Raw genomic sequence first — 12,875 nt, 5'->3', positions numbered from 1 at the left:
CGCTACATTGGCACCCAACGTGGGGCTGAGCACGTTCATATTAAATTTGAGCAAAATAAGCCTCAGTACCCTACAATGCGGCCCGAGACGTGCCTTCTGTTGACGAGGGAGTATGTAGCAGGGCGTGGAGTCATCACACAGATGACATCCTTATCTTGTCAGCTTGCTGAAGGGGTTAACCTCTTTAGTCATGTGGACAAGTCGTCCAACCTCGGATCAGGAGGTCCGTGGTTCAAATCCCATCACGGGACTCGGAAATTTTATGGCCGCTACACTGCCATGACTGCAACATCGTAACAATATGTTGGCCAACTTTTCCGTTTTTGCGAAATGACAGACACTGGTCGCTATAATGCATGTATCATTTGTTTTAGTGACACAATGTCAGTTATTGAGTTAACACTGGCAGTACGCATCACAGCCCAGGGAGGTAAAGCAAACGTCACAACAAACAACAAATGTTATGTGTTTTTTTTTATATTCCCTAATGCACACAGGCACGTGACGCAGGATATTGAAATACATGTTGAAACACGGGAACCTTATATAAAAAGTCATTATAGTATACGTTCTATATGCAGTTGATATTTGTTCGGTACTTTGCAAATTTCTGAGCACTATCATGGCCTTGTGGGCATTTGTAAATACTTCTTCAGATACGCATGACATATTACATACAGGTAGGTCGCGAAGGAACCCAATATCTATCAATGACATGTGCATGTCTTGTTGTTGTTTCAACGAGTAAAGTGAATACCTCTCTTGTTTACATTTTCATGCGGGACACCTTTACCAAAGGGAGGTAATCCAATAAAAGCCAGTGGTTGACAACCACTCAAGGGTTCGGGCTGAAACGGCAACTCAGCAAAACGTCACCAGTTTCATCGGTTAATTCATCACCATCAATCTCACGTGTGACTGCACAATAATTCTTGTCGTCCTGACACACTGGCTATACACCACTGGACCATGGACAGCAGTGAGTTGCGTGAGGATGTAACACTTCGATACATTGTGAAGAATTGTGATCTGACAGCATCCTGTCATGCATCGAATATTTTCACAAAACGGCACCACATTTCGTTGGAGAATGACTAAAAAGCACCATATTTAAGGGGCGACTGACGGGATCGGGTGGTCAGGCTCACTGACTTGGTTGATGCATGTCATCGATCCCATTTGCGTGGGTCGATGCTCATGATGTCAATCACTGGATTGTCTGGTCCAGACTCGATTATTTACAGACCGCCGTCATATAGCTGAAATTCAGGCATACATTGATAAACACGTTCTGTTCTTATTTGGAAAACACACGTGAAGAACCGAGATGGAAGAGGTCTTCAATATCATGCTTGTCATAACAGGCGATTAGCAGGATCAGGTGGTCATGCAGGCTCGCTGGCTTGGTTGAACCAAAAGTGACGACAGTTAAAAATTATATTTTTTAATAACCCAGTGATGACATACATAAATTGTACACGAGAAGATGGTGATGCACATCATCATCTTGCCTCTCATAGGTGTAATAATACTCTTAACACAAAAGAAACGAAAAACGGATATTTTTGGCCATAAAAACAAACTTAGCAGATCAAGAGGTGCAAAATGAAGAGATAGAGACATGTCTGGTTCAGCAATGAATCAATATCTTTGCTCCGCCGAAGGGGTTGAAGAGCACGGGTCCACAGACGTCGGGGAGAACGTTTGGCCGGAAACTGCATGCTAACACCCACATCATAAGGCTACCCCACAAAACCTGTCCAGGAAGCGGACAGGTTTGGTGGGGGGTAGCCTTATGATGTGGGCGGCTATCTCTCATCATGGCAGGGCAATGAATCAATATCTTTGCTCCGCCGAAGGGGTTGAAGAGCACGGGTCCACAGACGTCGGGTAGAACGTTAGGCCGGAAACTGCATGCTAACACCCACATCATAAGGCTACCCCACAAAACCTGTCCAGGAAGCGGACAGGTTTGGTGGGGGGTAGCCTTATAATATGGGCGGCTATCTCTCATCATGGCAGGGCGATCTTAAGGCTCAACGATGCATCAACAAAGTTGTCCTACCACACGTCCTCGGTGTTTCCAGCAGGACAACACTCGACCACATACAGAACGGATCACAAGAGCCTGTCGACACAACAACAACGTTGATGTTCTGCCCTGGCCCTCCAGATCCCCGAATTTGAACCCGATAGAGCACCTGCAGCAGTTAGATTTCGCGTTTCAGGCCGAGTGGGCTATCATTTCAGGCCACTATTGATTTCAACGGGGGACATACGCGTTATTGATGGTAGATGACCTTCACCTTGGACTTTTCCTATGTACCGATAACTGAGATGACTACAATCACCAAGTGTTCTTTCAACAACATTTTGGCTCAAAGCCTTGTACGGTTCCTCGTATAAATGTATTTTTCCTATCTCACACATATCTGGCTTTGCGTTTCTTTTTTTAAGAGTATATGTTTGGAACACAGCAGAAGTAGCGATACAGTCGTTGTTGACTTAAGGTTAATAAAACTCGACCTTCATTTTTACGATGCTGTCTTAAATCCATGGAAAATGAAAGTGAAGTTTGTTGGTTAAACTTACCCGGAAAGAGTCGCCCTACTGGGTTGATTTACGCAAATGGCGAAGGTGTTTGATATCTATGTAGAAATCCTCCTAAAGCAGTTTTCCATGAGGAAATGTAAGCCCAGTTTTCAAATATAAAGGTATAACGTAATTGATCTTAATTTTCTAGGAGTAATACTGAAAGGTTTATAACCTCGATATTGAACCCTGCCTTCCGTCATTGTTTACAGCGTTTCACAAGAAGTCAATAAATATGAAACAACTGATTCCAATCTTCATTTCCATTTCCAGCCTGTTGCCTTGGAGACAAAAAATGTCAACATTAAGAAAAATATGTCATGATATAATCACAGATTATTGTAAAGTTATGTGTGCATACGTGTCACATAATCGCTTACACTTATTTTCACATTATTCAAGTGCGGTGGGGTAGCCCAGGGGTAAAAACATTCACTCCGCTTTTAGCAATATTCTAACAATATCACGGCGGGGGACACCAGAAATGGGCTTCACACATTGTACCCATATCGGGAATCGAACCCGGGTCTTCGGCGTGACGAGCGAACGCTTTAGCCACTAGGCTACCCGACCGCCCTAGTCGTAGAGCGTCTGCCCGGAGAGCGAAAGTTCCGGGCTTCGATCCCCGTCGGCATCATACCAAAATACGTTGAAAGGTGGTACTTGTTGTTACTCTGGCGCTCGGCATTAAGGTGAAGGACTGGTCGGCTCGGAGTATACTGCGTATAGTGTGTCTGAGTGTGGTATTCATGTTCAACTGCCGCATGGTATCTCAGTGGGCCAGCACTATAAAATGGGCATTAATACGGACTAACACAAGCACACATACACACACACACACGTGCGTGCACGTTGCTATATAAGTGCAATAATGTTGGACGCGACGTTAAACCCGATTTCACCTCGCCTAAATAAATACGGTGTGACACTGTTGATTTTGGCACCATTTACAGAACAATAACTTCTCTAAATAATCACTTGTATCAAATATAATTCCAAATGATTATGCTTAGGTCAGTTTGATCAATATCTGTTTAAAAAAGCCAAACTACTGACATTCACATTGTGTTCATAATAACCATCTATTGTCACTATCACGACAGTGCCATGACAATCATTGTCACCATCACGACAGCGCCTTGACAATCATTGTCACCATCACGACACCGCCTTGACAATCATTGTCACCATCACGACAGCGCCTTGACAATCATTGCTTTCTTCTCCTCTGTCATGTTGATGTCGCTGCCCACTACAAGTGTCATGCTGACATTACCCAATGAGGGCATATACACCCCGAACATCGGCCACAGTGGCTGACTAGAGTCTACATTGTCTAACGTCGACATCACTTTATTCTCCTTCACATCAATAAAGACAATCTTCTTCCTGGCGTCATCATAGACAACACCGTAATGTAGTGTGTGTGATGCCCCTGCTGTGTTGGGGAGAGTGTCAGGCAGACACAGCACTTGCATCCCCTCCTTACATGTCACCCTGCATATCCCGCCGTGTGTAGAACAGTGGGAGACATCCAGGCTGTAGGAGCTGGTTTGTGGATTGATACAATGAGTCACGTCCCTCTGCCCCTTCCTGCATACACCCACCTCCAGGATGAGGTCGCCCTCTGTGAGTGGTTTGTCCAGACTGACCCTGTTCACCACCTCCCAGTACTGGGGACAGCCAGCCCGGGGGAGGGGGGCAGTGCTACATGTGCCACAGTACTTCTTCAGTCTCCCCTCCCCTGCAGGTCTGGTGCCCGACTTCCTGTTGACCAGGTCTCCTTCTGTGTTGATGTGGACATTGGCGAGATTGACTCTATCTTTGTCATACTTCAGATGTATACCTACAACATATGAATGTAGTTTACAAGTGAACATGAGACAAAGTGTGATATTTATGATATATAATGACATGTAGATGGTACTGATTTATGAACGAGTATACTCTACTCAACAACAATGTAACATAATCAGATTACAGATGTGAGGAAGGCATTCCGAGCTAACATATATGTTCATATTGGATTAACTGATAATCCATTAACCCGAATATGAAATTAGGAAAATAGTAAGTAATAATTTGAGTGTGTTGTTCGTCAGTTATTAAATGAATCACAAGGTTAGGCACAAGCGACAACAATACATGAACATTAGATTGTGATACTACATCATCAGATATATTGGCAGATGATATTCTGAATTACTAAAACAATTAGTTATAAACAGAGCGTGACTATGACACAGGAACACACAGAGGAGTTCCTGCTCCCATACACCGTGTTATAACAGAGACCCCGAGGAACGCAGTATAACGAGGAACGTGAAGACGGCTGGGTAAAGTATTGCGCAGGCAGCTATGAAAACTGTTCAAACATTTCTGGAATATTCTGTATTATCATTATTTTGAGTATGACATTGTAATAATGTTCTTTATGCTCATTTTGTTGTGTTTTATGTATGGAATAAACTGACATGGACCAACTGCTTTTGATTATTTGAATTATTTGTGAAAATACAAATCAACTCGCAAACTGTTGACGAAATTGCTTCCAGTGTCTTGTTGTGACAAGACGCTTCGTGTTACACGTACGAACTAAATACAGGCGTCGTTTCAGCACGCCAAAACCATTCTTACTGAGACGCACACGATTTGACTGCTGTTAGTTTCGAAAGCAGATATTTGAAGACAACCAATTGTTGTAATTGGTTTCTTGTTTGTTCTGCAGTATTGAACAAGGAGGATATGCACTCACCTTGTTCCGTGGACAAAATGTGAGAAGATCTGTTATAACAGTGGGAGTGAAAACAATGAAAATATAAACAACTACCAGTTAGCGTATAATCGGCACGTGTCAGGTGATCACGCGCACGTCTTCGGTTAAAATCAAAATATCCTTTCGTATTGTTGATTATAATGAATAAGAAATAGTTTTTAAAATTTGTCGTCTGCCATCTTCACATCGATACTACTTGGTATGCGATATATATCTGGTATACATTTCAGGTTGTGTTACAGGCGGCTGTGAAACCTAATTCCAGTCAGAAATGAAACTGATTGCCAGCCATGTCTGAACTGAAGAACCGTCGGAAATAGAAATAAATCGACTCTTGTCAATCAAGTTTTATTTAAGAATAAGACAATGATGGGTGGCATAACATTTTTTATTCTTGTTCTGTAGAATGGAAGAATGCCCTGAGAATGGAAGGTCGATGTCTCGACCCCCTCGCTACATCGACCAAAACACGTTAAACAATTATACTTGTCACCTTGCCTGGCTCTCGGCGATGTTTGGACAAACCACGAACTGGTCGGCCCAGTAAACTCTGTCTCAGCTGGCTGTCCATTTTAAACCCGGGCGTGGTGTCTCAGTGAGCTAGGTCAAGCAAGGTCAAGCAGCCACACATGAGAGAAATAATCGTTAACGCGTTGAGCCCCATTTCAAATCGTCTCCCCCTCTTTTTCAAAAATCCAAATTATCAATCGTTATAGGAGGAGCTGAATCAATGCCGATGCGACTTTGAATTCTTACTCATTCACCTATTGGAGGAATCTGTTTCTGAATTGTCTCATACCTTTCCCCTTTAAATTACTCTATAAATTCCTTTCCGCCGTGGTGATTTGTTCGTTGTTTAACGCTGCACGCGGCAATATTACAGCAATATGGCGGCAGTGTGTAAATAATCGAGTCTGGACAAGACAACCCAGTGATTGACATCAAGAGGATCGATCTACGCAATGCTGAAGAACTATTCTAGCCCAGATCTTCACGGGTTTATCGTATCGCAGTCTATCCTGTTCACCACACTGGTAGTTGTAATTGTATAAGTTTGTATAAGATTGGTACTCAAAACTTTCAGCACTAAGACATACAGGCCATCATATCATCTCTGCTCCCGACGTCACTATCAATTTCAATTACCTTGTTGTTTTATTGGTGTTTAAGATAGCCAGTAATGTCCCCTTCACATGCACAGACTTTTCTTACGAGTCCTTACGGATCGCCAACTCGTAGTCAATCGCAAGCATCCGTAAATAACTCGTCACAACTCGTAACAACTCGCAGACACTTAATGATGCATGAAAGAAGGTGCAATTGTCTTACGATTGTCCACAGATTGATGGTTTCGTAAATAATTCGTAACAATCCGTAATTATCGTAAATCGCTCGCAACAACACGTAACCATCCGTAAACAGCTCGCAAGAATCCGTAAGTGACTCGCAACAAATAATTTTTCGATTTGTTACGGTAAGTTTAAGACTTGTTTACGGATTATTTACGGATTATTACGAGTGCTTACGTGTTGTTTGCGATTTTAATCGGGTCGTGTTACGATAGCTTTACGGATTGTTACAGCTTATTACGAGTATTTTACGTGCAGTAACGAGTACTTTACGAATAGATACGTATACTTTACGCATTCTTACGTATTGTTTACGATTTGGTGAAAGGAATAAAAGCTGCAAAATCAAACACTTCATTTTCAGTTGTATTAAGAAGTCATAGAAGTCACATCTCTGCATATTTACTCTACAATATCGGTTGAGGAATATCTGGTAGTTGCTGGGCCACGTCCTCTTCCCTCTGGGCAAGTTGAAGGAGCCATTGTAGAAAGTGTTGATATAACTGCAATCTGTTTCTCTCATACGCCATGTTGTCTCTCTTGATATCAGTTGTCGAATGATGATACATTGAGATTTGCAGGATCTATATATATTTTGGCAAAAACTCGTAAGGACTCGTAAGTACTCGTAGCTAATTTGGAACGATTCGTAACAACACGTAAACAGGTCGTTACTAACACGTAAAAGCTTCGATGAATAGTCACATTCCGTAATATACTCGTAACAATCCATAAATGCTCGTAAAATGACCGTATGTTGCTTATAGTTATCCGTGACAACTCGTAACAACTCGTGGACGTTTGCCGTAAATAGCTTGTAATAACTCGGAACACCTCAATCCGTGTATGTGAAGGGGGCATTACGTGTCATCCCCCCGTCGTTTCTAAAGTTTTCTTCCGGGAAGGTGCCAAAAGCTTCCTGGTGTCTTTCAAAATTTGCTTACAAGAAGGAATAAGTATATACACCGAAACGTTGTGTTCCTCGCAATAAGGACGTTGACACCATAACTTCTCTTCCTAATGTGTATCACTTCTAAACGCATTTCAAAGACTTAATCAAGTTTGTATTGTTGTACCAATGTGAACGAAACAGTGAAAAGATGACACTTTCACTGAATCGTATGTTGCTATCGTTACTGATGTGCAGTGTAGCCTCCCCCTTGGGGATTCCGGGGTACAACTGATCCAAAGCAATCAATGGTGACAGTGTATCAAGTGGTCAGACTCAGGATTTGGCTGGTTGCGTTTCAACGTATCTCATGGCGTGAATCGTTGCTCATAATATCAATCACTGATATCTCCGTCATACAGTTTGAATATTGTTGATTGCGGCCATAAACAAGATACTGACTTACACGGTGCATCCAGGACCTTTCTGTAGTCATTCATCTTCGACGCAGACCCGATAAGATACACATCTGTACGATCGAGACTGATTCAAGAAGAATGGAGTTTCGAAGGCTCTGTGGTCTCTTATTGTGAATAATCAAAGCATTAGAACACAAGAAACGCACCGCTGCAAACACACCTTAAAGTAACCATCAGTGACAGAAGGTTAGCTAGTTCACCGTGGATGCCAATACATGAGGCTCACGATCAACACTGACATAATGCCTTGTTTGTTGTTCTCAAATGTCTCTGTCAACAAATCTCACCAGGCGCTAAACATGGCAATCATCTTCACTTGTGGCCTAGACACCATGTGCGATGTTTAGAAATCATCTTTCATACAAATGAAGGCGTATTTCATGTACAAAAAGTGGCACTTGTCCAGAAATCCAAGACCAGTGAAGATCCGGTGAAGAATAGATCTTCCACAACCCATGCTCGCCGTAAAAAGCGATTATGTTTGTCGTAAGAGGCGATTAACGGGATCGGGCAGTCATTTTTGCCGACTTGGTTGATGCATGTCATCGAATCCCAATTGCGTAGATCGATGCTCATGATCACTGAATTGTCTGGTCCAGACTCTATAAATTACAGACCGCTGTCATATAGCTGGAATATAGCTGAGTGCGGCGTGAAACCAAGAACAATCCACTTTGTCATAATCCAACATGGCCGCAGTGGAGGAATAAAAATCTGGCATATCTCACGTGAACATAACCCACAACCTAAATATATACTCAACAACAAAAGTTCTTGTGACACCAATAATTTAGTGTATTTTTCAAACAAAAAAAGTTTGTTTTTCAATATTGTAGTACATGTATGAAATCAAGTCTAAAAAATGCAACTGCTACAGAAAAGCATGCATTCCATATTTATGCAGGCCCCATGCATTTCACTACCCAAGAATGGGTATAAAAACATTTGCGTTAACGGGATTCCATATGAATTGTTTAGCATCGTGCTGACAACAACCACTCAGAAAAACAACAAAATTGCGTAATTATTCAACATTACGAAATACCACGCCTGACCGAAAATGAGCGTCTGGGAGCCATTGGTATGCTTGAAGCAAGATTGGTGTTTATGGCAACGTTGGCAACAGACGAATGCAGTCAGAGACCATCCTTGAAGTGGGCAGACCACGCGTAACCAATAATGGACAAGACAACTGGATTCGAACAACACAAATACGAAATCGATTCCAGCCAGCAACAATGACTGCAAGAAGCATCCCTGGCCTTCGACGAATATTTTCACAAACCGTACGTTTTCAATTGTGTCGCAACAAAGTTCCAGTATTGTCCAGGAATGTGTTCTCAAAATGTATGAGCTGCAAATACTTGCACTGATATCACACGAGACGAATTGTACTTATTATATTGTGACTTGTACGTCAAGAAACCATGTATTTAAAAAAAGCACATGTTTCGGTTAAATAAGGAGTCAAGAAGTTTGTGTACAAGTTACCCAATATTATTATTCGGATGTATTTAGGGATGTCACTGATAAACAGTGGTTTTATACATGACAGCATCTACACCTTTACACCTTCCCTGGTTATGAAGGATAGAATATTAACCATACCTACATTACTTTAAGGAATCAATTTAGGCAAACTTTCAATGACTAAATGGGCTTGTAGTGGTTGAATCACGATCGAACACGTCACATAACAGCTCTAACTATTCTTGAATTAACAGTAGATATTAGTTCAAAAAGACAAAGTAGGAACATAATTGTTGACACAATCTTGGATTTATATGTGGTGCTTCATCACTTGAAAAGGAGAAAGCTCTTTCTTGACCAGTTGTAAATGGTGAATGAGTGAGTATGGTTTTACGCCGTTTTGGCAATATTCCAAGAATATCAGGGCGGGTGATCAAGACACATTGGCAGTATTTCAGTTATAATAATATATCAAATTCTGTCAATTGCAGTATGACAACCAGTATACCGCAGTTTTCTTCTTAAACCTAGATTGACGACATGAAAAAGATATTAGTGAGTGAGTGAGTTGTTTTTAACGCCGCTTTTAATAGTATTCCAGTTACATCGCTGCGTGCAAGCTTAATGTGGGAAGAAAGCCTGAAGTGATGCAGGTCACAGACATTTACCACTTCGATGAAACCCACGAGCACGGGTATGGTGCTGGCAAACCTAGAAACATAATCGGGGCGAACGGGGATTCGAACCCACAATCATAGGTTTCTGGCGTGTCCAAGGGAAGACTGGGCCACCCGTGCCCCCACATGAAAACGATATGACTGTAGAAGGACATTATAAAAAGAACTGTCTTTCGATCGCCAGCAACCAAAGACAGGCCATCATAGTGAGTTAGGGTACATCTGCTACCACATGAATGTTTTTAACCAGCTATTTGATGGCGGCCTCTAAATAATCCTGTTTGTACCAGACCATGCAGTGACCGATATCATTAACAAGGATCCAGGACATCGGGGTACATGTACATTAGCTCGCCATTTATTATTTGAAGACTTGAAATCTGCATTTAGAACATATATATTCAGTATATTCACGGAAATTATACATGATTGCACATCGCAACACCCACCACTGCTCAAAGATAATGCCAATTGTAAGACAAAAATACTTACACAGTAGGACGAAAGTGTTGTTCGTTTTTGCCGATTTTAGAAAATATGAGATGACAGCATTGGAAAAACCTGACAAAGGTAAAATAAAACAGAGCGACTGTGAGGAAAGTTGGTAAGAAATAGTTTCTTCGTATTGATACACATGTAGCAGTCAGGTCGCAATGGATATTTTGTATAGAGAATAGAAACCTTTTTCCGTTTCCTTTGCAAAACAGGATATTTTTATTTTTATTTATTTATTTTTTTATAATGCGGTTGGGGGTGGTAAAATCACAGGGCAGACTGACATGACCTTGATTGTGTGTTGTTTATATGAACAAAATCTAGCGGCATACAAGAATGAATGTACACACCTGTATCTGAATGTGTTTCCCTTCCACCACTTGCTCCACCTGCCTTCTGTACATGAAACTAAAACAAAACAGAAAACATTATGCAAGAACACAGGCGGGTATAAAAAATCTCTGCCTTTGTTTTGATAAGTCCGCTTTCAAAAGACACAGATAACCAATATACATGAAATGATGCTTTACTTGAGAACCACGATATCATTTACTGAAAACTATGTTTTTTTTATGCTGATGATGACTGCAATAGTCCAGACTCGGCTATCCTGATGAACTTGAATGCGCCTAGGTACCAGATTGCAGATGCGACGTTAAGGAATAATAACTCAATGGTTGGCTTCAATAATAGTGTGAAACATTTGCCTACCCTTTCAATCTGTCGAACTCTGTCCTTTAGTTTGATGTTAGACTGTTCACGTTTGAGTAACCTTTCTTTCAATTCCTCAATTTCCTTTTGTTTTACCTGCAAAAAGGATAATCAAGGTATTAACAGTTCGGCAGCACCCCAACGTTCCCAGAGAAGGATTAACTAAATCGAATCAGGATCTTTGACATTCTGATTATGTGTCATCAGCCAGTTGCTCATATTTTCAACTGTTGGTGTCACTGTTTCAACTCAAGTATTTACAGACCGTCATTATATTGTTGACGTTTTATTTTTGTCTACAGCTGTGTATTTGTTTTCTTGGTTGAGATAAAGGCAAAGTATCTCTTTACACTTAGTTTAGTAACCTTCGTAGTTTACTGAATGGTTGGTTCTATATCATTAAGACATACCATCTGTAAATTAGATAAGTGTACCTCTAGTTGGAGTAACGTTGCGCCTGTTACACTGCTGTTATCTTGCCGACTTGATTCTCGCAGCACAATTTGTTCTATCAGGTACGGTTGAACCTCGTTCAGTATCTGCATGAAGATATCATATCCCTCTTTTCCTTTCCTTGTGAGGATGATGAGCAGTTCATCGCTCTGTGCATATTTACCGAAATTGGCCTTGCATTTATATTTGTCCTCAATGCTGAATATGCCGCGTTCGTACAGTTTGTCAAGAACCAGTGTCACCTCCAGTTTCTCCTTCAGCAATCGATGATGACGTCGCAGGATTTCTTTGTGCGACATGTCTGATCGTGGGACTTCCTGTATAAATGTAAACAGCATTGAAAATGATGTCAATAATGAACGAACTTTCGTTCATGGGGCATGCACAATTTGGATCTTTGCGTGTTTGTTGGATTTATGATACTGACACACGTGGTTTTATATGAACCTCCCACAATGATTGTTTAGGTATCAGGTGCTCATACAAACAACATTTGTTTAAGCATAAATAAAGCTTGCCCACTACTGTTAAAATCAGCGTTACTCACTCACACACTCCAAATGCAGTAGCTCATTGGTAAATCTGGTCATGCTGACCTCCGAATGCTGTGCGTCTTTAATTGATTGTCATTAGCCGAACCAGCCTGACTTTTTATTCAGTAGATAGATCCTTCTAATTTCCTCGAGTATACAACTCCTTTTTCCTCGGTCTTTACAACTTGGATATCCGCTGCAGTATAAGACTTTGTTGACAGTCCATGGCAGGTGGATAAAAGATATGCTGAATCATTATCTTTTCGACATGGCTACCCAACACCCTGGTTAAAAAGGACAACACATTGACTACTACGTCTATTCGATCCGACTATTGGCCACATATCTTGGTTATTGAGGCTTCAGACATAGAACCAATCAAATTGATTCCAGATGTAACCTCCAAGGGTATCATTGTTAATTGCAGAGAGGTTACATATGTTACAAGAGG

The 12,875-nt window shown here is 41.3% G+C and overlaps 1 protein-coding gene across 1 annotated transcript; it reads right to left on the bottom strand.

The window, feature by feature from the left end:
• Positions 1 to 3,721: 3,721 nt before the first annotated feature.
• On the bottom strand, positions 3,722 to 12,481 carry LOC139448400 (uncharacterized). The gene is made up of 6 exons (XM_071229943.1): positions 12,443 to 12,481; positions 11,873 to 12,208; positions 11,439 to 11,534; positions 11,078 to 11,135; positions 10,725 to 10,793; positions 3,722 to 4,438 (listed from the first exon to the last, which is right to left on the bottom strand). Exons 1-6 carry the CDS (start codon positions 12,479 to 12,481, stop codon positions 3,783 to 3,785), a joined length of 1,254 nt encoding a protein of 417 aa, XP_071086044.1. The 3' UTR covers positions 3,722 to 3,782.
• Between the last annotated feature and the right edge of the window lie 394 nt (positions 12,482 to 12,875).

The sequence above is a fragment of the Haliotis cracherodii genome, unplaced genomic scaffold (genome assembly GCF_022045235.1).
Source record: "Haliotis cracherodii isolate W230 unplaced genomic scaffold, xgHalCrac1.p SCAF_7, whole genome shotgun sequence".
Classification (NCBI taxonomy): Eukaryota; Metazoa; Mollusca; class Gastropoda; order Lepetellida; family Haliotidae; genus Haliotis; species Haliotis cracherodii.
The sequence above is the reverse complement of the archived record's forward strand: the minus strand, read 5'-3'. Positions and strand labels throughout refer to the sequence as shown.

Bases quoted from the DNA above. Each gene is read 5' to 3' on its own strand.
- LOC139448400 (XM_071229943.1), bottom strand. From the start codon at position 12,481: ATGACCAGATTTACCAATGAGCTACTGCATTTGGAGTGT. The intron at 11,535-11,872 runs GTACACTTATCT...TCCTTTTTGCAG, and splicing joins CAACGTTACTCCAACTAGAG to GTAAAACAAAAGGAAATTGA. The intron at 11,136-11,438 runs GTAGGCAAATGT...GTTTTGTTTTAG, and splicing joins GAGTTCGACAGATTGAAAGG to TTTCATGTACAGAAGGCAGG.